Source organism: Podarcis filfolensis (assembly GCF_964270895.1).
Source record: "Podarcis filfolensis genome assembly, chromosome: 8".
Classification (NCBI taxonomy): domain Eukaryota; kingdom Metazoa; phylum Chordata; class Lepidosauria; order Squamata; family Lacertidae; genus Podarcis; species Podarcis filfolensis.
In genome coordinates, this window is record NC_139611.1 from 25,127,863 (window position 1) to 25,151,562 (window position 23,700).

Genomic DNA, 23,700 nt, shown 5'->3' on the forward strand with positions numbered 1-23,700 from the left:
TCATTCTCTTCTAGGAAACTCTATCCCATTTCTCTGCCCCCACCCCAAACTTTCTATTTTCCTTTTCCAACTGGCAGTAAACATTCTAGGCTGAATCAGGGCTACTCCTACTCAGAGTATAACGGTAAAGGTAAAGGGACCCCTGACCATTAGGTCCAGTCACGAATGACTCTGGGGTTGCGGCGCTCATCTCGCTTTATTGGCCAAGGGAGCCGGCATACAGTTTCCAGGTTGTGTGGCCAGCATAACTAAGCCGCTTCTGGTGAAACCAGAGCAGCGCATGGAAATGCCGTTTACCTTCCCGCCGGAGCGGTACCTATTTATCTACTTGCACTTCGTGCTTTCAAACTGCTAGGTTGGCAGGAACAGGGACCGAGCAATGGGAGCTCACCCCGTTGCGGGGATTTGAACCGCCGACCTTCTGATCAGCAAGCCCTAGGCTCTGTGGTTTAACCCACAGCGCCACCGTGTCCCTACTCAGAGTATACCCATTGCAATTAGCAGACATGTCTGATTTAGGTCCATTAATTTCAGTGGCTCTGATTTTGAGTAGTTTTTAGTTGACTACATTTAAGTTTTTTGCAGAGTAAACCCATTGAAATACTTTAATGTCCATTAATTTCAATGAGTCTTACTCATAAGTAGGACTGATTTTAGATACAATCTTTTGTGGCCACTGTGCGTGCTCAAACTTCATTTTTGGGGGGGAGAAGTAAGGTTGCTCCTTTCGCATCTATCTATAGTTTGTACTTCTGCAAACCTTGAGGCTCCCCCAAGCAGGCTGCCCTTCCTTCTTATTCTTTAGTGGTTCTGTGTTGGCTGCAGTTCCTCTCAGCACACACCAGTCGTGTTCAATATTAGGAGGCGTGACTTAAGTATTACATGTTTAAATATAACATGAATAGAATTCGGATCCGGTCAGTAACTAACCACATTAACTGCCTGAGAGGCATCAGTTCTGCTTTGAGTAAGGATGGAAGCTGTGACCACAGTCCGCTAGAATTTCTTACCACCCGTAGCTCAAAGGACCTCTGCTTGTGTTTCTTACATACTAAAAAAAATCCTTGGGATAAAGGTTGGTGTGATTTTCTACAACTGATCCTCCCCACTTCCCTCTGGTGCCTACAGCAAATCAGCGAGCTGGAGCTACAGGTGAAGAGATACAAAGAAGACATAAATAAGTTCCGCATGGAGCACAGAATGTTAACCAACAAACTTGCTGAAAAAACAAAGGTAAATGGCTATTTTCTTCACAGTTTTCCTTGAGGGTAGCTTCTAATATAGGAGTTCTGGGAGTGAGGGTACCAGCAGCACATCCCTCCTGTAAAAATAAAAATAAATCATTATTTAAATGTCTATTCCATGGGTCCACCCAAAGGAGCCCAGGGCAGCAAACAGAAAAATAAAACACACACACATCATTAAGAGCATTGGTGAAAGTGGCCTTTCTGTGCATATCCTATCTCGCCACTAGATGGCAAAGTAACCACAGGTAAAATGTTCACATCTAGTCAAAGACTGCCCAGTCCAGAATGGCACATTCCAGTCAAACACACCAACCATAGAGGATTACATTGATCATAGATTCATTGTATCAAAGAGTTGGAAGGAATTAGCTACGATACTTGTGAAAAAGAAGCAGCACTATGACTCACTTACACCAAAGGTGGGCAGTAGATAGAACATGATCTACTGGTAGATTTTGGGGTGGTTTGCAAGGGTTTCTGACTCCAAATTGTTTTAACAATGGCAAGAACAAAGCGTTTTTTTGCACCTAAATTAGGCTCCTGAAAAGCTAACTGGGAGAGACGCATCTTGTCCTTTGCTTTTGTATCTTTTGCAGTTTGGTCTGGCTGGTAGGTCTTGCATTCCTTATGAGAAGCAAAGCAGATGCAGTAAGCCTGAAGTCTGCCCTCCCTCTGGCCCCCACCCTATTTTTGTACAGCCTTGCTATCCCCAGACTTTCCCTGTTTCAGGCTGAAGGGGACCTGAAAAAAGAGTGTGAGAGGCGATCCCAGCAGTTACAAGAAATGGGGCGCAGGGAGCGCCTCATTAAGTCGGATCTGGATCTGGCAGCAACTCAGGTAGGGGCAGCTGAAACATCAGTTATGGTGTCCTGGTTTGCATGTGGTTTAATTAGCCAAAGTGTGGCTTGCTTGCTTTGAATGATCAAGTGGATTCTGGTCCGTTAAAATGTATACAATAAGAAAATGTTTTGGGTACCACAAGATTCCTAGTTGCTTTTCCAACCCACCATATTTCTCAGCAAGGAAGTGAGTGCACTCACTGGAGGTTTTTAAGCAGAGTTGGATGGCTAGCTGTCAGGGATTCTTGAGCTGAGATTCCTGTCTTGCAGGGGGTTGGACTAGATGACCCTTGGGGGTCCCTTCCAACTCTACAGTTCTGTGCTGGAAGGGGGGTGGTCCCTGCTGTCAGTTAAGTTTTACCATCAACCTTTTTTCCCTCTTTGTTTTCTGCCGTTAGGCACAGCGCTTTAGACACCAACTTAGCGAAGCTCTCTTTTCACAACTTCCAGAGAAGGCACTAACAGATCAGCAGGTAAGATCTTCGCCCGTTAAACACAGGAAGATTAATGTTGTGCTGTGGATCATGCTGTTGCCCACTGCCTTTGTTGAGTTCCTTGCCATGCCATGGGCACTAAAAAAAAATACCTAAATGATTTATATACCTCTGAAATACAAGAGTCCCTAAGTGGTTTACAAAGATACAGTACACAAAATAAGTTAAAACTATAAAATTGAACCTCAGTTGAAATGCCTTCCTTAGGTGCTGGAAGTTGCGTAGGAAGGAAGCCTGTCTGACCTCAGCTGGAAGGGAGCTCCAAAAAATTGGACCCACGATACTGAACACACAACTCTTGGTGGATGTAAGCTGTGCCTGCAGCCATAGGGGACCACTGAAAGGTCCCCCAGCAGGCCAGCCCTGATTAAGAGCATCACACAACACACACACACTGCCTTATGGAGTGGAGGTGTATGATGAGAATTCACCAGATTCCATTATTTTTGTACTGATACAAGAGGTGAATTTTGAGCAAAACAGGGGGTGGGGACATGTGCTTTCAACACGCAGCTTTACTTTTTAATGAGGAAGTGAATATTCAAATGTATTTCAGGTGGGAAGTGAAGCATAAATCCCAGGAGTGAGCAGATAAATAATATATACTGACTTTTTCTTTGTTAACCCACACATATCAGATTGTTGAGAAGATAAAAGAAATCCAGGTGACCAGTGAAGAGTATTGCCAAAGGGAAGCACTGCTGAAAGAGGAGTTACTTGCCAAGAACTCTGAAATTGAGGAAGTGTCTGAAAATGTTGAGCTGTTGAAGAAAGCATTGGATGGACTTCAGGTAATGCCTTTAGACACATCTTTATAGGATATTAGCTTTCTCATTTTGTTTAGATGAGTTATGGTGGAATTCTACACATGCAGGTTGCACAGGAATGGTCTGCAGCAGGGGCAGGAATGCTCAGGGCCAGGGGCCACATCCTGCCCTCCAGACCTCTCTGCCTGGTCCATAGGACTCTTCCCAGGCCCTACCCCTCACCACTCCTGCTCCATGCCCTCCTTGAATGCTTTTGCCTAGTTGGAAGTGTTCCTGAACTGCAGTAATGTCACTGGTTTGCCTGATCGGAAAATGTATGGATGTAGAAACCTCTGACATTTGCACCACCAGGAAGAAGCCAGTTGTACAAAGGAAAGAATTGCACCTGTTGCTCCACTCATTTTGTTCCTCCGGCCCTACCCATCACTGTCATGAAAAAGGCTCCACTGGTCATCTAAATAAGTCCAGTCCAGATTGCTAAAACGACTCCCCAAAAGAATCCGTCTGTGTGCCCCCTGCCAGTATCCAGTTCATCAGGCTTATACTTGGGAATTACTTTTTTTTAAGAAAGAAAAATAATTGGCCTGGGTAATTGCTCTGGAGTGTTGAGAGGTGGCTTGGGGGGGATTGTTATCTTTTCTGAATTCCTTCCTTGTAACAGGAAGATGAGGGCTGTTGAAACACAACACCAAATGATTTATTGCTAGAGCAACTAGCTGTTACAAAAACAGCTGAGAATATTATGTGGGGAAATGAGTCTTCGCTGCTGCTTCAAGATAAGAATGACCCACACTCATGTCTGTGTGGGTTTGCTTCTTCTCTTCCCTGTTTTCTTGCCAGGATTTCTTGGGAACCTCTTACTGCAGCAGCAGCTTGAAGAAAGAGATCTGCAATCTCCAGAATCTGTGCCTGACCCCGCCTGCCTTGGGAGTCCAGACCTCAACAGCCGGAGTCCTCTGCAGTTTGCTGGGCTGGGTGGATGCAGTGGAATGTCTCCTTCGGGATGTGGGGCTTGATGTGTCTGGCTCTGAAAAAGGTTCCCTTGTCTCTCTTACATTTTCTGTGCACATTAATCATACTGTAGGACCCTAAGTGAGAGTGCAATGCTGCCCTAGGTTCACTGCCCCAGCCAAAGTACCCTCTTCCTTCCTCATCATAACCAAAATCCAGCACCTGCGTTGTAACCATGATCCGCCCCACCACTTGTCAACAGTTTATAATGGTTGATAAGCTAGTAAGCATGACCATAATGATTTTACTTTTAGTTTTTAGTATTTTACACTGCTTTGTGTGCCGTTTGTGGCAGAACTGCAGTTTATAGATTCCTAAACAAATAAACAGAACCTGCTATAGCTGCTTTTTGTAAAATAAAAAGACATTGGGAGTTCCAACCATGTGTTTTTTGATCCTGAAAATGGAACATGTAATCCAGGAAAGAGAAAGATTAATTGTCCAGGTAGAAGGCAATGGCGTTATGTACATACACACATACATGTGCGAGCACACACCCCTTTCAATCCTGAACTTCCTCCAATGAGCACAGGCCAGTGTTCATGATCCCTCCCACCCCATTTCATTCTCACAACAACCCTATGAGGTAGTTTAGAATGAGGGCGAGTGACTGGCTCAAGAGAACCCAGCAGTCTTCATTGCTGAGAGGGGAATTGAATTTGGGTCTCCCTAGTCCAGGAACTTGTGTTCCTACAGACATTGTTGGACTATAACACCCATCAACCATACTGGCTGAGGCTGATGGGAGTTAGAGTCCGTCAACTTCTGGAGGGCTGCAGGATCCCTAGTCCTGCCCTAGTCCAAAATGTTTTTCACTGCTGCACCAGAATGAGCTCCATTTAAGGAAACCCGGCTAAAGAAAGGAATTTTCCAGGAAACAGAGGAGAGAGATGAAGCCTGGTCACTCCCTTCTGTTACCATGCTTGTCTGTTTTTGTCAGGAATGGCTTCCTACATGAAGAAGCTGCTGGGCAAACACCATGAGACCATGGCCAAACTCCAGACGCTGCAGGTAAAAGGTGTTTTCCCTGAAGTGAGCTTCTCTGGCCGAGGCCAGTAGCCCAAAGCAGGCCTGACGGTCTGAATCTTTTACTATAGAACCAGCTAAAGATGGCAGAGATGTCTCAGGATTCCCTCCTGCAGGAGAAGCTAAATGAGCTGAAAGAAAAACTCGAGGAGCAATTTCGAGACAGAGAGCGAGAACTTCAGGAGAATGAAAAGGTACAAAGGAAGCTTAGGGGTGTTTTAAAAAGTGTTTGAACCCACCTTCTAAATGGAAGTGGCAATGGGGACATAGTAGGCCTACATAGTAAGAACTGAAGAAGGTGGAACAAGATGCCCTGATCTGCTATCAGGGAGGAGCCCACAGAGCAAGGCAGGTCAGTTGTTGCGGCATCACAAAGTAATAATAATAATAATAGTAGTAATAACAACAATACAAAAATGCAATTATCTAAGTCTACCCCCTTTGGAACTGGTATCTTAATAATTCTGGTCCTCCATCCAATCATGCTGTGAACGTACATCTCAGTAGCTCATATGCTTGGTATTTTGTAACTCCCCTCTCTCCCAATGCTGTGCCCAATGCAGCTAATTATTTTTAAGGGCCTCTCCCACCAGAATGTTAACTTAACATTTGTTCATCTGTCACCGAGCCATTTCTGCCTAGCAAATTTCCTTCGTTTGCTTTAACCATGTTAACAAGAAGAATTAAATTACTTCCCCAGGTTCTGGAGGGGCTGGCTGCCCTGGAGGAAGCAAAATTAAAGGAGGCCATTGATGAAGAAAAGAAAAAGGTCCGAGATTTGGAAGCTCAGATGAAGCGATCGGCTGAGGTATATAGAAATCCGTGGGCCTGCCCTCCTCATTGCCATCCCACAATCTCCTTTAGCAGACAGCTAGAGAGATAAATATTTATATGATGCATTTTGAGTGTTCAAAGGAAGCACTTCTTCCTACATCAAGTTACTTACTAACCATAGGTCCTTTTCCGCTTGTATATCCCACCGTTCTTCTAAGGAACTAAAGGCAGAGTACATGGTTCTTGCCTCCCTTCGCCTCCACATTTTGCCCTCTCAAAAACAAACAAACAGGCAAACAAACAAAAAAAACCCTTGGAGCTAGACTAGGCTGAGAAGGCATGGGTGCCTCAAGGTTACCAAGTGGCTGAGTGGGACTTTCATACCTAGGTCTACCCAGCCATAACCTGACACTCTGAACATTCCACTACGTTGATTCAAAGCCAAGTATGGTCTGTGTTGCCCTCTCCACTACAATGGGCATTATGGTTTGAATGTGGCTTCTGATCCTCATTTGCAGGGCAAGCTCAAGTAATCCGGATGTCTGAGACAGTGCGTCTCAAAGGGAGTCAGATCACAGAGGAGGAGGTCGTGAGGAGGAGGAGGAGGGAGGCAAACTGGGCTCTTGACTAGGATGCTGGCAGCCCAGATTCTAGACCCTACTTGGCCATGAAGCTCACTTGGGTGTCGATGGACCAGTCACTGTCTCTCAACCTTCCCTGCCTTCCAAGGCTCTTTGTGAGGCTGCGGTGGAGAACTAGATATGCTGCACTGAGTAAAAGGCGGGATATAAATGCAAAACACCAGTTAGTAAGCTTTTAAGCATGTTCTCCTTTGCCATAGCATGGCAATATATGTTGAACTAAGTTAGGATTGAACGAAGTTAGGATTGAAAGAGGGATAAAATAAAGTGTCGTCATCATTGCTTCCCCACCCCGCCATTCTCTTCTGAAGTTCTCTAATCCAGACTCTTCCTGGTGTCTGATTTCCTGCAGCACAGTTATTGGCAAGTTAAACTCTGGTCTGCCAGGCTTTTAACTAAGACAAACAACACTCCATTCTCTGAAGCATGGGTTCTGTCTTCTCACTTCTTGATAACATGTTCATTACAGGTAATTGAGCTTAAAACAAAATCAGAAGAAGCTCTAAATGCCAAGATAAAGAAGGCTCTGGAGAGCCTAGAAGAGGCTACGAGAAGAAAGGTAACTGGTGACAGAGGAGTGCAAGCAATTCTGCTTGAGGGTTCAGCAGCTAGAAACTCCTAGCCCAGATTTGGCCCTTTGAGGAGTGACAGCTGCTCCCACGTTTTCAACTTGGAGGTGAAAGACAGCAGCTGCTGGAATGGGAGATTTGTGAAAGGCCATTTTGGAGGGTTGGAGATTAAGGTCTGGGCTCATCCACCTCCCACATCTCAAAGCATGTCTCTGAGATAAATCAGTTACTGATTTAAGTGCTGTATTAAGAAAGTTTTCTAATTCAAGTGAATCTTAATCTCCTCCCTCCCAACTGCCCCCAAAATTTGTTAAGAATAACACACCCTGGGGAGAAGGAAACTGATGAAGGACAAGATGGAAATTGAACAAATAAATAACTAAACATGAAGGTTTGCTGGTTTGATTTTCTCCTAGCCCCCTTGACAATGGCTTTATCTGAAAAAGTCACCCATGTGCTGAGCAAAATGAATGAGTTCTGTTTGGGGGTTTGCTCGTTTTTAGACAGTGGCAGAAGAGAAGCTAACCATCTGGGAGAAACGTCTGAAGAGCATTGAGAATGAGAATGAGATGCAGAAGCATAAGCATCAGGAGGAGATAACAGAATATACGGAACAGATCAAGCAACACTCAAAGACAATAGTGGACTTGGAAAACAAATTTGTGGAAGCTGTCCAGAAGCTGAAGGCGGCAAAGGAGGAAAATGCAAAGCTTCAGAAGCAAATAGAAGGTCAGCAGAGAAAACAGAGAATGCTCTTGTCTGGTGCCCTTGGCATATCCTGTCATACTTGGGGCCAGTTCACGCCAACAAACTGCACTGAAGTTTTCTAAAATAACCTGCTGATTGATTAACTCAAGGGGTGACTTTTTTCTTAAATCAAAATGTTTTAATCAGTTACCCTAACTGAGTAAACAATTAATTGTTGATTTAAATCAGCCTTTTCTAAGCTAGCGGCCTCCAGATGTTTTGGACTACGACTCTCTTTACCCCCAGCAAACACGGGGATGATGTGAGTTGTAGTCTGAAAAACAATCCTGAGAGTATCTAACCATCTTAGGGACAACTGATTAATCTGAATAGTTTACTGATCAAAAAAGCCTATTGTTGAACTCCAGACAGATTCAAATGTTCTCTTAATGCTTTCGATTTCTTTTTAAAATGTTTTAAATAGTGTATGGTTTTATTACTCTGCTGTTTGCCATTCTCTTCTTGAGAAGTCATCAGGATAATAATCCAGATGTGAAACCTTACATTTCTCAGAATATTTTTATATTTTTGGGTGTCTCTCTTTTTCCTCAGACATGCAGAGGGAATCTTGCAAGTTGTTGCCAGCTCATCCACCAGAGGTTCCTTGCCCGGAAGGGTCTGATGTTTTCCTGAAGTAAGTCACTAAATTTCCTATCAGCTTCCTATTACTGTTTTCTATAGCATAATTACTCAAAAGCTGTGGGAAAAGGAAGTCTTGGAAATAGCAATATATGTTTGTGAGAATTCTAAACAGGGGTAATGAGTCATATTTCCAAAGTGCATTATAATATTTTGAGGCTTGTCTAATCAGTCTCCCATTCTGGTGGCATAACTTGACAGTATGCTAATGAGCCCCTTTGATGAAAGCCATCTGCATTTGTACCCCCCAAATACATACTGACTCCCATAAAAACTGGAGGGAGTTTTTTTCATAATCTTCCTCATGATAGACTTAAAAGGTTTTAAAATAATCAAATAAAGAATGAGCATCTCAAGCTGCGTTATTCAGACTGAATTTTTTGCTTCTTCATTTTTGTTTCACAAACTTCAGGGAAGGATTAGCAGCTGCAAAGCATGAAATCGTGTCCAACCAGGCTGTCATTTCAGAGTTAAAGAAGGAACTCTCAGAAGCCAGAGCCAGGGTGTTTGATGTGATTGGTTTGTGAAATGGCATCACGTAACTTAATATGCTTTTTACCACCTTCCCTCCTATCCTCAGCCTGGAGCCTATTAGATGTTTTCCAACTACAACTCCCAGCTGGCTGGACCTGATGGGAGTTATAGTCTAAAACACCCAGATAGCACCAAGAATGCTCTGTCCATACCTATCTGGGAGCAAGGCCTGTGAAACTCAGCCAAACATAGGATTGCACTGTTAAGAACTAAAAAACTGGAACACCTTAATAGAAAGGGACAGTGGATCAGTTCAATCAGAGACCGAATTTCTGCTTGCTAATACAGGGAAAGATGCTGCTGGGAAAGTATCTTCCTTTGTCTGGGCTGCAGCAAATACATATATAAAATGTGTGCCAGTTTTTATGGTGCATGATGGCCCTGTTGCCATTTGTTTATGATGCTTTGCTTTTACTTTGTTGGCAAGCATGCATAGGGGCCTACAGCTTGAAAAGTGTTTGAGAAGAGGGAGTTCCATATTTATAGATTTGGGGTGAGCAACGTGTGACTCTCCGGAAACTGTTGGACTCCAACTCCCATCAGCCCTTGAACTTTGGCCATGCGGGTTGGGCCTGATGGGAGTTGGAGTTCAGCAACATCTGGAGAGCTGCAGCTTGCCCACCTCTGTGGTAGAGCCAACACTGTAAATGGCTCTAGGATCCTTTGCTGTGCTAATGCGACACAGAGATGCTTTTAAAGAAGATCTTCCTTCATTGAACAAATGCCCCTATGGAGACCAAGTTTCTAATATCCAAAGTTTGGTTAGGAGAAAGTGGGAGCACCTATCAGCTCACAAAATCCTTCCTCCTCCCTTATCATGCACAGAGCTTCCTTTTTCTTCCTTTTTGTCGATGTTTCATCTACACCAATGTTAATCCAGTTCGCACTAGAATATGTGCATCCCCAGGTTGTAAACCCAGGTTTGAAACTAACCATGATTAGTGTTAAAATCGCTGCAGGTGTAACATTGCACAAAGTTAGCACAAAAACAGAAGGTGAACGGTCGCATGTTCCAGAGGAAAGAGAAAATGAAAAGTATTGTGGGAGCCCACAGTGCAATCCCCCTCTTCCGAGTCAGGGCTAGGAAGTGAAGCCCTCTTAGGTGTAGTGGGCCAAGGTACTGAAAGTTTGGTCATAGTTCATCATCTCTGTCTTTCCTGTTCCTGGGTGTGTGTGTCTGCATCAGGAGTGGCAAACTTCTGGCCCTCCAGATGTTGGACCTCCAACTTCCATCCACCCCAGCCATCATGTAAATCTATAGGATCTACAGCTAATATAGCCCAAAACTACTCCGAACTCCCTTTGTGCAGGAGAACTCAGTGAAAAACAGAAGATGGAGCTAGAGCAGAAACGGCGTCTTGTCCACAGCCAAGCCCACGAACTCAACCAGCTTCGAGAGAAACTCTTTGAGATGTCCAAGCTTGTGGACCAGAAAGATGCAGACCTCAAAGCACAAAGCGAAGAATTAAGGTAGGGGGCTTGTTTGTATCACACTTTTCACCCAAGGAGCTCAAGGCAACATTGATGGTTCCCTCTCAGACCTGCCCTCACAACAACCCTATGAGGTTGGTTCAGCTGAGAGATAGTGACTAGCCCAGGGCCGCCCAGCAAGTTTTGTGGCAGAGTATTTGAACCCATCTCTCCTCAGTCCCAGCCTGATTACTCTTAGCACTATGCCAGACTGATCTCTGGTGTGAGACCATTGCTGCAAGTGGGGGGGGGGAGCTCCCTTGGATGGGCTGCACTAAATACAGCCGCACCAGAACCATGTGTTTTAAAAACTCTTTCCTGGTGATGGTGGTAGCTTTGGCAGTACAGGTAGAAGGTCCCAGCTTTAGCCCCTTGATATCTTAATTTTAAAAAGTGGAGTCAGAAGGGATGGAAAAGCCTATAGAAAGCTGGTCCCAGACCCAGTAGATGTTGTTGGGCTTGTTCAGCCAGTAGGTTGACTCTGCTGCTTCCTCCTAACCTCTGTTCTTCACTAGATGCTTGCTAACATCAGCCTTTGGTCTCCACCACCCATCATTCTCCTTTAGCAACAACTTCTCCTCCTCCTTCCCCTCTTCCTTTTTGGAGTGCAGGAACATCAGAGGGAAGCTGCAGGAGCTGGCGACAGAGAGGAAGGAAAAGGCAGATGAGCCCAAGAAAATTGCGCAGCACAAGAGCGTGCAGACAAGGTCCTCCACCCCGGACGAAGCCCCCACAAGCAAGAAGGCAAGTGGCACTCGAAGCAGGGAACACTGCGGAGCACTCTGGTAGTACTGGTGGGGACCTCTCCTGCACCTGGTATTTGCCTTCAGAGCAATGCCCTGGGAACATGGATGCAGAAGACTTGGGGCACCAAAGGCCTGTCAACCAGATTGACTGCGGCGAGCTGTAAAATGGGGATAATAAGATGGCTCAGCTTTCAGGATCGTTGTAAAGAACACAGGGAGATCTGTAAGCAGAGTGCAATTACGGGTCCAATTAGTATTGTCTGCACCAGCAGTGGAGAACCTCCAACCCACGGGGCGTATGGCTAAGCCTTGCCCATCTACTCTACCCTGACGCCGTATATACAATGTCAGGTGTCAGGCAGCTATAAGGTGGAGCTGGTCTACACTCACCAGTGCTGAAAGGTTTTAGACAGGGGTCTTTTCTAGCCCAAATTTGGTGTGCTAGGGATTGAACTTGGTCAGGAATCTTGTCTTGAAACAGCCACATGGCTGATTGGTTCCAACTGCTCATCTCTGTGCCAGCAGGACAAAGGTGGAGGACTCTTTTTGGCCCAAAGGTGAATTCCTTTGTGGGCAGGTTTTCAGGAGTTACTTGTCAGAGGGGAGGGATGTGGCTTGGGAAGAGGGCGGCATGACTTGGCCCCTGGGGCTGAGGTTCCCCACCCTTGTGTCACAGACATGGTTGAGTGTCAGGCCTAATGAGCACAGCAGCTCATTCTCGGTGGTCTTCCTCTATGAAAATCAGTTGTCAAGACTGAAAGTCCCCACCTCTTATCACCTAAGTTCCCTCCTCTCCAGGGCTTTTCCAGGGAACCAGAGACTGCACCTGCATGCAGACATAGTCCCCTCCACCCTTTTCATGCCTCTTCTGGTTCTGGGAGACCAGAGGAGAGGGGAGCTTGTCACAGCACAAAGGGGAGACCCTCATGACTCTTCTCCAGCGTGACTCATCTCTGTCTCTTGGCCTCCCTCCTTCCATTCTCCTGCTTCAGCTTCTGCCTCTGATTCTGGACTTTTCTCTGCTACAAACTCTCCTGGCTCAATAAGCCCTGCCACCTCTTCAGCTTACAACACCTCTTCCCAATTTTCTCCCCCTGACCATTCATCATCGTGCCACCGCCAATCCCCAGGCTCGGAGCCTTTTTCCCTTGGGTTTTCCCAGCTGGTTCCTCCCATAATTCCTCTGTGTCCAACCAGACCATGACATCTTGCTCCAAAAGAATTGTGCCTGTTGGAAGCAAACAAAATGAGTGAAGATGCTCTTTATTTTTAATTGCTCTAAAGCTGTTGAATGAGTCAGCATTGCCAAAATGTCATTTTGTGCCTGTAATGATCCATTATAACCTAGAAAAATGACAGCGTACCCAGAGCCTGACTAAGTGAGACCCCGCAAATCTCACCAAGCGATGATCCTAACGATGAGCGTTCACATAACCTACACGGTCTCATTAATATTCAGGGAAGGGAGGCAGCCTGTTTGGAACGTGACAGGTTGCATGTGCAGTCCCTGGCACCTCGAAGTTGGGCTAGAAAATGCTTCTGTTTGAAGTCTTTTAGTGTTGTTGCCAGTCAGTGTAAACCAGCTCTGTCTTTTCCCTGCATTATATATGGTGTAAGGTGCAGAGCAAGTGGGTAAGGCTTGGCCAAATTGGGGGCCTAATTTATGGTCACCAGATTTTTTTTCAATGAATCCAGGGACACTTTTTTTTTAAAAGCTGAGTAGCAACAGGGAGTCAGTAGTGGGGATGGTGAGGCAAAATACACGAGCACACATACATATTTTATAAAGGTGCAAAGCCCTTCTTTCGCAACCTGTGAAACATAAATGCGCAGAGTTTTTAAAAAACTGGGCAATGGCGTGCCGCCGCCCATGACTCCCAAGCCTCTCCCGATCTCCTGCCCCCTTCCTCCTTTGTTTTGACTGATCGGGGGAGGCTTGGGAGTCACGGGCGGGCAGCTGTTGCCCAGGTTTTTTAAAAAAACCCGGCACATTTATGTTTCACAGGGTGCAAAAGAAGGGCTTTGCACCTTGCCTGGCAGAGAAACCATGCGCCTTGTGCCCCTCCTGGGCAGCGCCCACCTGCCCGTGACTCCTGAGCCTCCCCCAATCTGTCAAAACAAAGGGGGAAGGGGGCAGGAGATCTGCACCGCCAGACATCCCTGGTTCCCCTTCGGCAGTGGCGGCAGCAGTGAGCAGCTCCTGAAGCCAGCCAGAGCTAACTGCACCACCAGGCTGGCTCTGGGCTGCTGAGGCTGCCACTGCCACGTTTCCCGGGGACAGATTTGCAAATCTGGGGACATTCCAGGGACGGAATTTGTCTAGGGACAGGTTTGCAAATCCAGGGACGTCTGGTAACCCTAGCCTAATTAGACCCACGGGCTGGAGGTTCTCCTTTGCTGGTGCAGATAGTACTAGCCGCACCCATGATCTGACTCTGTCTGCAGCAACTTCCTGCATTCCTTATGACGATCCTGCAAACTGAGCCATCTTATTATCCCCATTTTGCAGATGGAACTGTTGAAACTGAGTGCTAGTGACTTGCGTACAGCCAATTAGCGAGAGTTGAGATTTGAACCAGGGGCTACCACTTGCACTGTTAACAACAGGTTGTGCAAGCCCTTACCTGTAAACTGATACCTGCTCAGGGGAGCAGATTGGTCATGTCGTAGCTTAACCACTCTCCAGTATTCATGTGGCACTTTGCATTCATGCAGCCTGCTGTCTTCCCATCTGGTGAAGACACGAAGCACAGAGCCTTTGCACAGTAGGTAGGTCAGCTTGCCCTTCAGCTCCAGTAATAGGAACCAGCCCTGTCCGTGTTGCTAGTACAAGTAACTGCCATTGATGCTGCAGCATCAGGGTTCCAGTACAGCTGCTGTGAAGCCCAGCTGAACTGGGCAAAGAACTTCTTCATCTTGGGTGGATGGAGCAGGACCCAGAAGCCTGTTGTTCTGTCCAACAGAACCTCCCTGGAGCTGGTGCAGGATTGTTCCCCAAGAGGAGGCAACCCCCAGCAGCTCAAGCAACAGCACATGACTTTGCTAACATTTATCTCCTGTCCCATGTAACTTGATTCTCATTAAGTACCTATCATCCAGGCATGTTGTGATAGGTAACCGGCAAATGTTTTTATAGCGCTTTGCAAAATGTGAAGTCTTGTTAACTGCTAAGTGTGATTGTAATTGCTCATTAGAGTTGGAAAGGCAGCTTGTGGGAGAAAATAAAAAGGGACGTGCTCAGGCGCTCCCATTTTATTTCACAAATACTTGCACAAGTGCACACTAAGCAGAGTGGTTTTATGGTCCTAGGTCCTTTGAAAATAACAGTTTTATCCACCCTACGAAAAGCCAGGAGCGAATTTTCAAAGTCTTTTCTGGGCCATATGTAGCAGTAACTAATTAGCTGCGTCTGCTAAGCAATTTGGACAAGAATAGTTCCTTTTCATTGGGGGATTAGGGTGGACTTTGGGGTTTCTTACTCTGATTTTTTAAAAGGACAGAGAAATATATATATATATATTAATTTAACTCGTTCATTACTATAATTTCTGTATACAAAACATATTATAAACTATTTCCATTTGTATACTCAAATTCTGAACACTTGAAAAACTATATACCTATAAAATCAATAATACACCTCTGCTTTGTTAAAAATGTGTCAATTTGGAATTTGTAAAAAGAAAACTTTGATAAACTAGGTAAAAAATAAATGGGCTCTCAGAAGATCTAATAGAGCAAAGGATTTGTTTAAGGGAGGGGAAAAAATGTGTGTGCATGCAGAGTGGAGTGCATTGCAGAGATAAGGAAAGATAAAAACAGGAACCAAGCTTAGCTGATGTTGTAAAATCAAGATGGTGCCCTGAGGTTGCTGTCAGTCTCTGTTCCCTGTACTGTGAGCTGGAACATTGCCAAGGCATTTTGATGCAAGAGAGCTACTTCCCCGTTTTTAAAAAATGGAACTCTTTGAGGGTGACCTTCTTCCCCTTTTCATGTAGCGCCTTTTGTAATTTTTGCATTGAGGAATCCACATGGAAGCGAGTTGCCCAGAGGGGGCCCTTATCACCTTGTTGCCTCAGAAGAAAATTATTAACCTGAGCCTGTTTCCTTCAGGTATCATCCGTGAGCCTGGCTGATCTGGGAGCAAGATGCAAAGGCTCCAGACACGAGGAAATCATCAGTCGCCAGAAAGGCGCCCTGGCTGAGCTGCGGCAAAGAGTCAGAATGCTAGAAAGGGGTCACCCATTGGGTGAGTGCTACATTTAATGGAACGCTTGCAGGCCGTGATTTGTGTAGTTAGCTTTTGCAAGTTGTGGGATGAATTTGGGTACCTGAGAAACAGCAGTAAGAAATCAAGCATTGCTGTAAGGCCTCTCCCCTGCAAGCACCTGCACAGGTCTAGTGTAAAACACACTCATGGTCACAAGTAGCTTGTTAGCGGAGCTACTACATGCCTTTAAATTCAGGTACAAATGCTCAAAAGGGCTAAGTTCCACCTCATGAGGAGTTGCTCATGAGGAGTTCTTCATAGCACTGTAACACCTGCCTTGCTCTGTGGGCTCTTCCAGGGGCCCAGAATAGACATCACCGCATCCTTGTGTCAGAAACTTCTATAGCAGGGGTGGAGATCCTCAGACCCAGGAGCCAAATGTGGCCCTCCAAGCCTCTATCTGGCCCTTGGGATGCTCCCCAGCAACACCCCTTCTCCCCAAGCTATGCCCTCACTAGTCCTGCTTTGCACCCTCTTGAATAATTTTGCTTGGCGGGACTGAGTCTTTGAAGTCTAATAATGCTCCTTGCTTGCCCGGGTGGAGAACAGAGAGAACGGTGCAAGTGTCTGCAGATACTCAAAGAGGTAAAAATTCACATTTGTTGCTCTACCCCCTTCAGCCTCTGGCTGCACCCACCACTGGCATCCACCACCCATTCTGTGAATTAATAGAAAGAGAGCAATTTAATGAATTGCCACTGTGTGTGTGTAAAGGATTGAACACCTGCTCACCACTTCTCCAGTTGAATTTTGAGTTTCATGTGAGATAGAAAGTGTCTAGCCAGATCACCAAGTGAGCTTCGCAGCTGAGCAGAGATTTGAACCTGGGCCTGTCCTGCCCTAGTCCCAAGCACTCCACCCCATAGTCTTCGCCCTCTTTTCCCTGGAATCTTTCATCCTGTGCAAAACGTGTTTAATGTGAGTTTCAAGTGAAACGGGAAGTGGCACAGTGTGTTGACTTGTCTTTCTCAGGTTTTGAAGAGAGAATTGGAGAGCCACTTAGAGTGCTTAAAAAAGGCCCAGCTGAGAAGGGAGATGAAAGAACAGAGAAGGAGCAGGTGACAACCCTGATGACAGCAGCGGATGCTAATCAGGTAAACTGAACAATGCACGGTATCCTGGTGATGCTTTCTTTAGAAAACGTGTCATGAAAGGAAGGAAGGAAGAATATTTGTTGATGTCTTTTTGGTCGTAGCTCCCACCTCGATAATCTATTCTGAATATTTCAGAATACATTATTTCACATTAGGAAGAACTTTCTGACAGTAAGAGCTGCTTGGCAGTGGAATGGGCTCCCTCAGAAGGTGGTGGACTCTCCTTCCTTAGAGGTTTTTAAACAGAGAGTGGATCAGTCATCTGTTATGGATTCTTTAGGTGTGATTCCTGCATTGCAGGGGGTTGGAGTTGTCGGAAATTCAAGCCCATATCTCAGCAGAAACTGGCAACAATCCCAGGCACCCGGCTTGATTCCCTGTTGACCTCCCTGGCTGCATTCCCCAGCAAGCGCAGGCAAGGTCTCGATCGGCGATTCTTCTCAAACGTGGGAAGAACACACCCCCTCTTTCCTGCCCCCCCCCCAGGCAGGGGAAAGAGATAGACAGAAATGTATTTACATGCCTTTATTTCTGTCTTTGCAGCGTTACAAAAAACATGACTGCTCTCTTCAAACTCCAGCAGAGTAGAGACAAACACTTGCTGCACTTCCTGGACAGGAACAAACGGAAGAGCTCATATTACACTCTGAGCTAATTCCGGTGCTTCGCACTGTGAATTGACTGTCCCTCTGTTTCCCACGGACAGTGCCAACATTCCCATCATGTTTACTTTTCAAGCTAGGACTTTGCAGCAGCATTGCTTCAATATCATAACAGGAGTCTCTTCCACAACGCTACAATGCTATGATTCTATTTCCTTTACCCTCCCAGCTTCAAAGCAGTGTTTCCAGAACAGATCCCAACTTGACCATAGAGAGGACCGCGAAGCTGGAAATGGCTGATGCTTTAGACCTCAGTGAGAACATGGTATGAAAATGAAGAATGTGTTAAAGTACTTTGAGGGGGGGGCTTTATGTTGCAGGGAACATCACAACATGCAGTCCTCTCCTGATCTGTGTCTAGGGGCAGAGATATGCTCCCAAGACAGCGTGCTACAAATACTGTTATCACCATGCGCTTACATCAGCGATGTTGTCAGGTTTGAGCCCGCCCATCTGCAAGTGCCCTCAAGTACCCACCCCATCCCCTGCCTTCAGCAGGCTTACCCTTGTCATGGTGGCAAGACTGCCAGCAGGCAGCCGCATTGCAGGCTGCAGGACGTGGCTGTGAGCAACCCAAAAGTTTTTTTTTTAATCTACCACAATGCCCAGAACCATCCTCTACCACCACGGCTTGGGGTCAGCTGGGCATGTCCTTCCAGGGCAGCTTGGCTTCAGCAAATTCCCAAAGGTGCCAGAAGTTGACACTGACCTTCATTTGCATCAGGGCTGAGAAACCTCGGACTCGGGGGGGGGGCAAATGTGGCCCTCCAGGCTTCTCTTACCTGAACTCCTGCCAGGCCACCTCCACTTCCTTCCTCTGGCTCAAGTATGTCTGCCTTGGTGGACTATACAGGGAGATGTATGTAGGGTCTGCTGTGTGTAGAAACCTCTGACATAACAAGGGTAAGAGTCGTATCTGTGGCTGCACCCAATTCTGCCTCTGGCCCTACGCATCGCTGACATGTGGCCCCCAGAAGGTTACCCATAAGGGAGTATGGCCCTCAGGCTGAAAAAGGTACCCTGATCATAGCCCTCCTATGGATTGCAGGTGGGTGAATCAGGAACACAAGTGAGTCGCTCGCTTAGCTCTGCAGCTTCAGTGGTAATGCAAAGCGAAGACATCTGCTTGATTTCAGAGTGGGGGTTCTTTTTCCAGCTAGGGGAAAGCATGCCATTCTCACCAATAGTTTTCTCCCTGCTCTTTCCCTCCAGTACCTCAACCTGATCCAGGATCTCGCCAACCTGGTGAACGTCAAGGAGCTGACGGGGATGCAGACGGTGAAGCACCTTCCTTATGATGAGAGGGAGAAGCTCGGGGTGCGACGGCAGAAGGACCTCGGGCTGCTCTTTGACAAGATCAGGAAGCTCAAGGATCGCCTCGAGAGGAAAGAGTCGCTGCTGAAAGAGTACGAAAGGGACGTCGGGCAGTTCAGGTACAAAGGTGATGCGCGCACACACTGTCTTTTGGGCACCTTTCTTTTTCAAAGAGCCTTTTGTATTGATTTATGTCCCGCCTTTTTCCTTGACAGACTCAAGTCAGCTTACAGATAAAATAAGAACAGCTAAAAACATAGGGGAGCAGGAAACCAGTCATTCAAAAACAACTAAACATCAATAGAATTAAAACTCTCTCTTTATCTCTTTTCACATATATATATATATATATATATTAAAAAAGAGATGATTGCAATAAAAATGGCATGGCACCAGCCCTTTAATTAAGGGGAGACTCTTAATTAACTCAGTCTGCGTCTGTATTGGATTTGAAATTATTTATATATATATATTTATTCTTCATTTTTTAATTAATGATTTTATCATGTTTCTGTTAATTTTGAACTGTTTCATGGAAAGGGATTCAGAAACAAAATGAAATAGATAAGGTAGTGCTTGATAAATTTGTCATGATTGAAGCTCATTCCATTTATTATGAGGGGTGGTGGCATGTATTCATTTTTTCTGGGTGTTTCTTTACCATCCACTCAACGGCGTCCTTAGTGCAGTTAAATATAGCCTCATGCCTGAACATTGTCTATAGGCGAGTAAAGAGTTCCTGTAGGTGACCAAGCAGGAGTGCTTTTGGTAATTCCAAGCACTGGTTACTAAGTTTTTGTTGATTAGTAACTTCTAATGACTTGCAGATTTCACTTATTGTAAGCTTCAGAGTGATGTTTCCCTTTTATAATGTGGTTTGCGAACACCAACTTCCAGCTACCCTGTCTGTCTCATCGCACAGGACAAACAAGCAGACTCTGCAAGCCTGCCAGTCTGAGCTGGCCAAATTGGCTGACAAGATCTACCGAGAAGCTGAAGAGAAGGCTTTGCTGAAAGAAGCTCTGGAGAGGACTAAATTGCAGCTGACTCAGGAGAAGAAGCTGAACAGGGCTCTCAAACAGCATAAGGTAGGTAACAGAGATCCACAGCACCACCTCTGCACAGCTACACTGCTGGTGTGAAGGCCGTTTAGCAACCTCTGCACTTGGGCAGGTGTCATTTGACAGCATCTTCCAGGCAGCTGCTGGGTTTGTATTATGCTCCCCCCTTGGGGAGGAGAACTAGCTGAGCAATGGGGAAGGTGTGTGTGCCATCCCCGTAGGGCCAAATCTTGAAGGGTCGCCATCATCCCAAGGGGAGAATCCAGCTCAGCTTCATTCACGGGGCGAAAGGAGAACAGAATGTAGTCAATTGGGGGCAGGAGGCAGAAGGGACAGAGAAAGTCTTTTCCACATAGGGACCCTTTGCACAGAAGCTAGTTCAAGCAGCCTTGTAAGCAAGCCCGCCCCCATCAAGTTCCTAGACTGCAGGAAAAGATACTACTTCGCCGCAGAAAGGGTAATGGAGAGCTGTGTACTGCTGGGTGCCAAGGAAGGGGCTTTTTTCCCCTAGTATCCCACTTGGTTTCCACATTGGCTGTAGAGGAGGGATGGAACATTCTCCTGCCAGCCCCTCACTCTTCTGCATGGAACTCTGTGTGCTCACCCACATGCTACCCCTGGTCGCCTATGGCATCCAGGCTAGTGCTTAAATGTAAGGGTGAGTTTTGGGGAGAGGAAGACTCTCCTGGTCTGCTTGTCTTCCATGGCCACGAGTATCAGGATTGGGGATCCTCCTGGTTGCACGAGCTGCCATCTGATTTTCAGTTTCAGGGGCATGTGGGTTGCTCTGCCCAGTCTGTAGACCACCTGCCCACTAAGCAAGACAATGCCAGCTAAGGCCACTATGCAACAGGTTGTCTTACCATTCAGCAGCACACTGTAGGATATAGGAAGCTTAAAGGTAAAGGTAAAGGGACCCCTGACCAGTCGTGACCGACTGGGGTTTCGGCGTTCATCTCACTTTATTGGCCGAGGGAGCCGGCGTACAGCTTCCGGGTCATGTGGCCAGCATGACTAAGCCGTTTCTGGCGAACCAGAGCAGTGCACGGAAACACCGTTTACCTTCCTACTGGAGCGGTACCTATTTATCTACTTGCACTTTGACGTGCTTTCGAACTGCTAGGTTAGCAGGAGCGGGGACCAAGCAACGGGAGCTCACCCTGTCGCGAGGATTCGAACCACCAACCTTCTGATCGGCAGGTCCTAGCCTCTGTGGTTTAACCCACAGTGCCACCCATGTCCCAATAAGGAAGCTTATTGTATGCCAAATCATATTATGTGTCCATCTAGTTCTGTATTGTCTGCCTTGGCTGGAAGCAGCTGTCCAAAGTGTCAGACAGGGCTCTGTCCTAGCCCTACCTGAAAATGTCAGGGATTGAGCTTGGGACCTTCCGCATGTAAAGCACTCTGCTACAATCAGAACTGCCTCGTCTACATTAGCTGTTTCAGCTGAAATTACTACCCCTCTTTCAGTCACTTTTTGCAGAAAAGTCATACAATGCCATCACCAATATGTTGCATTCTGTGTCTCTCTCCTGATCTGCGATGACCAACCTCCTTTTAAAATGCAACTGCAGCACCTGTTGATTAGGAAAGTGCTGCTGAGGGCCTTCAGGACTTCTGTTCCTCTAATTAGAAACTTCCTTCTTTCAGCTTCGCCCCCTGTAATTGCTTCCTGTTCAGCACTAGTTGCTGCTTAATTAATGAGCTCCTGTTCCCTGGAGAGTGGTTTTATTGGTCTGCTCTCCTTATTTATTTCCTTCATGCTGTTAAACTTGCTAATTGGGGGGGAATTGATCAATAATCCTGTGGCTGCACTGAACCAGGGAGTGAGTAACAACGCAAGCAGGGAAAGCTTTTAATTTAAGTTGCAGGCAACCTTTGCAGAATGGAACTTACTTGTGAATGAACATGATAGAAGCATCTTGGATAGACATTTCCAGATCTATTGGCGCTATCTTAAGTGCCATTTTCGTTCCACGTTCAGCTTGACTGCTGAAAAGCATCTTCTCCACAGCATTAAGGAGACCTTAGTATGGAAGCAGCCTTTCTCTTTCTGCATTTCTGTAGGGTGAACAGACTTGGAGGCATCACTTAGGAGCAAGGAATAAGAAATCCCTGTACTTGGAGAAACCCATAGTCACACGCCATCGAGTTCTGTCCTAATCCCCGATGCTAGAGATGGAGTATTGTTAGGGCATCTCTCTCTCTCCCTCATTAAAGGCAGCAGGTTGCTGGGGCTTGACTTGCAAACTGAGTTAGGTGACAATTATATACACAAGTGCACATTCCTAATTGCTTTAGGCTGCAGTCCTTCACTTACTTACATCCCTGCCAGTTTAACTGAAAACACAGAGACTTATTCCAGCGCACTTAACCAACACAGCTCGGAGAAAAGCGACGGCTGCATTATTTCTTAGCTCTGTTGCTTTGCCAGAGAGAGATTTGCCATTTGTTCCTTGCTGTTTCCACCCTAGAATCAGTTAGAGGAGAGGAAGAGTGAGATTTCGTCGTGTTACGCCTGCACTCTGAAATTCAGGGATAGCAAGGTAGGAAATTGCCCGGCCAGTGTAGTAAGAGTGCCTCTCAGCCGACAAGACATAAATGAAGATAGTTGGATAATATAAGTGGGGAGGGGGAGGTCCTGAAGAGCAGGGATATTATTGGTGGAAACCTGCTTGCTTTTTCAGAAAGCCTTCAACTTTGTTTTGTGTGTTCTTGGCCCACCAGGCTGTTTCCCCCAAACCACACCACTTGCCCCACAACTGGCGTCATATGTGATATCCGGTGTGGGCAGGTAGGAATGCAGCAGCAAGACTGAGCTCCTCGCACATCATCTGATAGGCAAGGATTTTGGTCCTGCTTGGTTTGGGTGTGTGAGCATTTTCCCCGGGAGGAGCCTGCTGGTACGGCCATCCCTGAGTTCATCCGATGATGGGCAGAGAGTTTAACCCTGCTTGGTTTGAGTACATCCACAGGGAAGTCACTGGTGTGCTGAGAGCTTGCAGAAAGCAGGACTGAAACCCTTCGAGTTACCCTTTGTGGAGAATTCAATCCTACTCGGTTGCTCTTTGCCCCTATCCCCGCAAGCTGGTTTTTGACAGGCATTTGACTCGCCGTTTTTGCTAAAGTATAAATGTAGAAGCACACACATGCGTTTTGCTCTGTATCTTCCCTTCTCTGTCTGCAGACGGCAGCCCCTAAGAAACCATTCCCTGAAAAGCAGGTGGTTGCGGGGCCAGGAGCAGCCTGTAAGAAACGAGTGCACTGCAGCACCTCTGCGTAGGAACAATTCTGCTTACCCAAGGAAAGCGACAGAGAAGGAAGATTCTGGCCAGCTCCTTGTCTAAGCTTGTAAATAGAAGATGCTGCTACAACATTGCATAAAACACCTGGTGTCTTATTATACAGAATTTATTTATATACATATATGTATATGTATAGACTTATTTGTACAGATGATACTCATATATGGTACATTGTATCTTGATTACGAGAAATGTATAGAGACTCAACTCAGAATTATGTATAAATTCTTAAGATCTTCCGACACCTGTAACAGGGTTTTTTTGTGGGGGAGGGAAGAGAGGTGGTTTGTATCCAATGTTAGTCCTACTCAAAGTAGACCCATTGATGGCGGTAGTCATGACTAACCTAGGTCCATGAATTTCAGTGTGTTACTTTTGAGTAGGACTTGGTTGGATGCAACCTTTTGTCCAATCTGGAATCCCATCTTTTGGAATCGTGGACCTGGTTCTTTTGTACATCATCATTTGACAGATTTTATTTATTTAT

At 46.0% G+C, this 23,700-nt stretch overlaps 1 protein-coding gene across 22 annotated transcripts in view; it reads left to right on the forward strand.

Annotated features, from left to right (window-relative positions):
- The window catches only part of FHAD1 (forkhead associated phosphopeptide binding domain 1), a 37,388-nt gene extending 13,936 nt beyond the window's left edge, over positions 1–23,452 (forward strand). For 13 of the 22 annotated variants that reach the window (XM_083628515.1, XM_083628501.1, XM_083628519.1 and 10 more), the window contains 21 exons: positions 1,129–1,233; positions 1,977–2,084; positions 2,485–2,559; positions 3,219–3,371; positions 4,188–4,383; positions 5,299–5,369; positions 5,456–5,578; positions 6,085–6,192; positions 7,269–7,358; positions 7,872–8,097; positions 8,668–8,749; positions 9,167–9,273; positions 10,599–10,758; positions 11,370–11,502; positions 15,618–15,753; positions 16,747–16,868; positions 17,700–17,795; positions 18,743–18,963; positions 19,767–19,932; positions 22,383–22,454; positions 23,096–23,452. In XM_083628515.1, the coding sequence (XP_083484641.1) occupies positions 1,129–1,233; positions 1,977–2,084; positions 2,485–2,559; positions 3,219–3,371; positions 4,188–4,383; positions 5,299–5,369; positions 5,456–5,578; positions 6,085–6,192; positions 7,269–7,358; positions 7,872–8,097; positions 8,668–8,749; positions 9,167–9,273; positions 10,599–10,758; positions 11,370–11,502; positions 15,618–15,753; positions 16,747–16,868; positions 17,700–17,795; positions 18,743–18,963; positions 19,767–19,932; positions 22,383–22,454; positions 23,096–23,191 (2,646 nt within the window). In that variant the 3' untranslated portion in view covers positions 23,192–23,452. The remainder of the gene's footprint in view (positions 1–1,128; positions 1,234–1,976; positions 2,085–2,484; positions 2,560–3,218; positions 3,372–4,187; positions 4,384–5,298; positions 5,370–5,455; positions 5,579–6,084; positions 6,193–7,268; positions 7,359–7,871; positions 8,098–8,667; positions 8,750–9,166; positions 9,274–10,598; positions 10,759–11,369; positions 11,503–15,617; positions 15,754–16,746; positions 16,869–17,699; positions 17,796–18,742; positions 18,964–19,766; positions 19,933–22,382; positions 22,455–23,095) is intronic. The other 9 variants (XM_083628503.1, XM_083628507.1, XM_083628500.1 and 6 more) reach the window with 1 other exon arrangement.
- Positions 23,453–23,700: the final 248 nt, after the last annotated feature.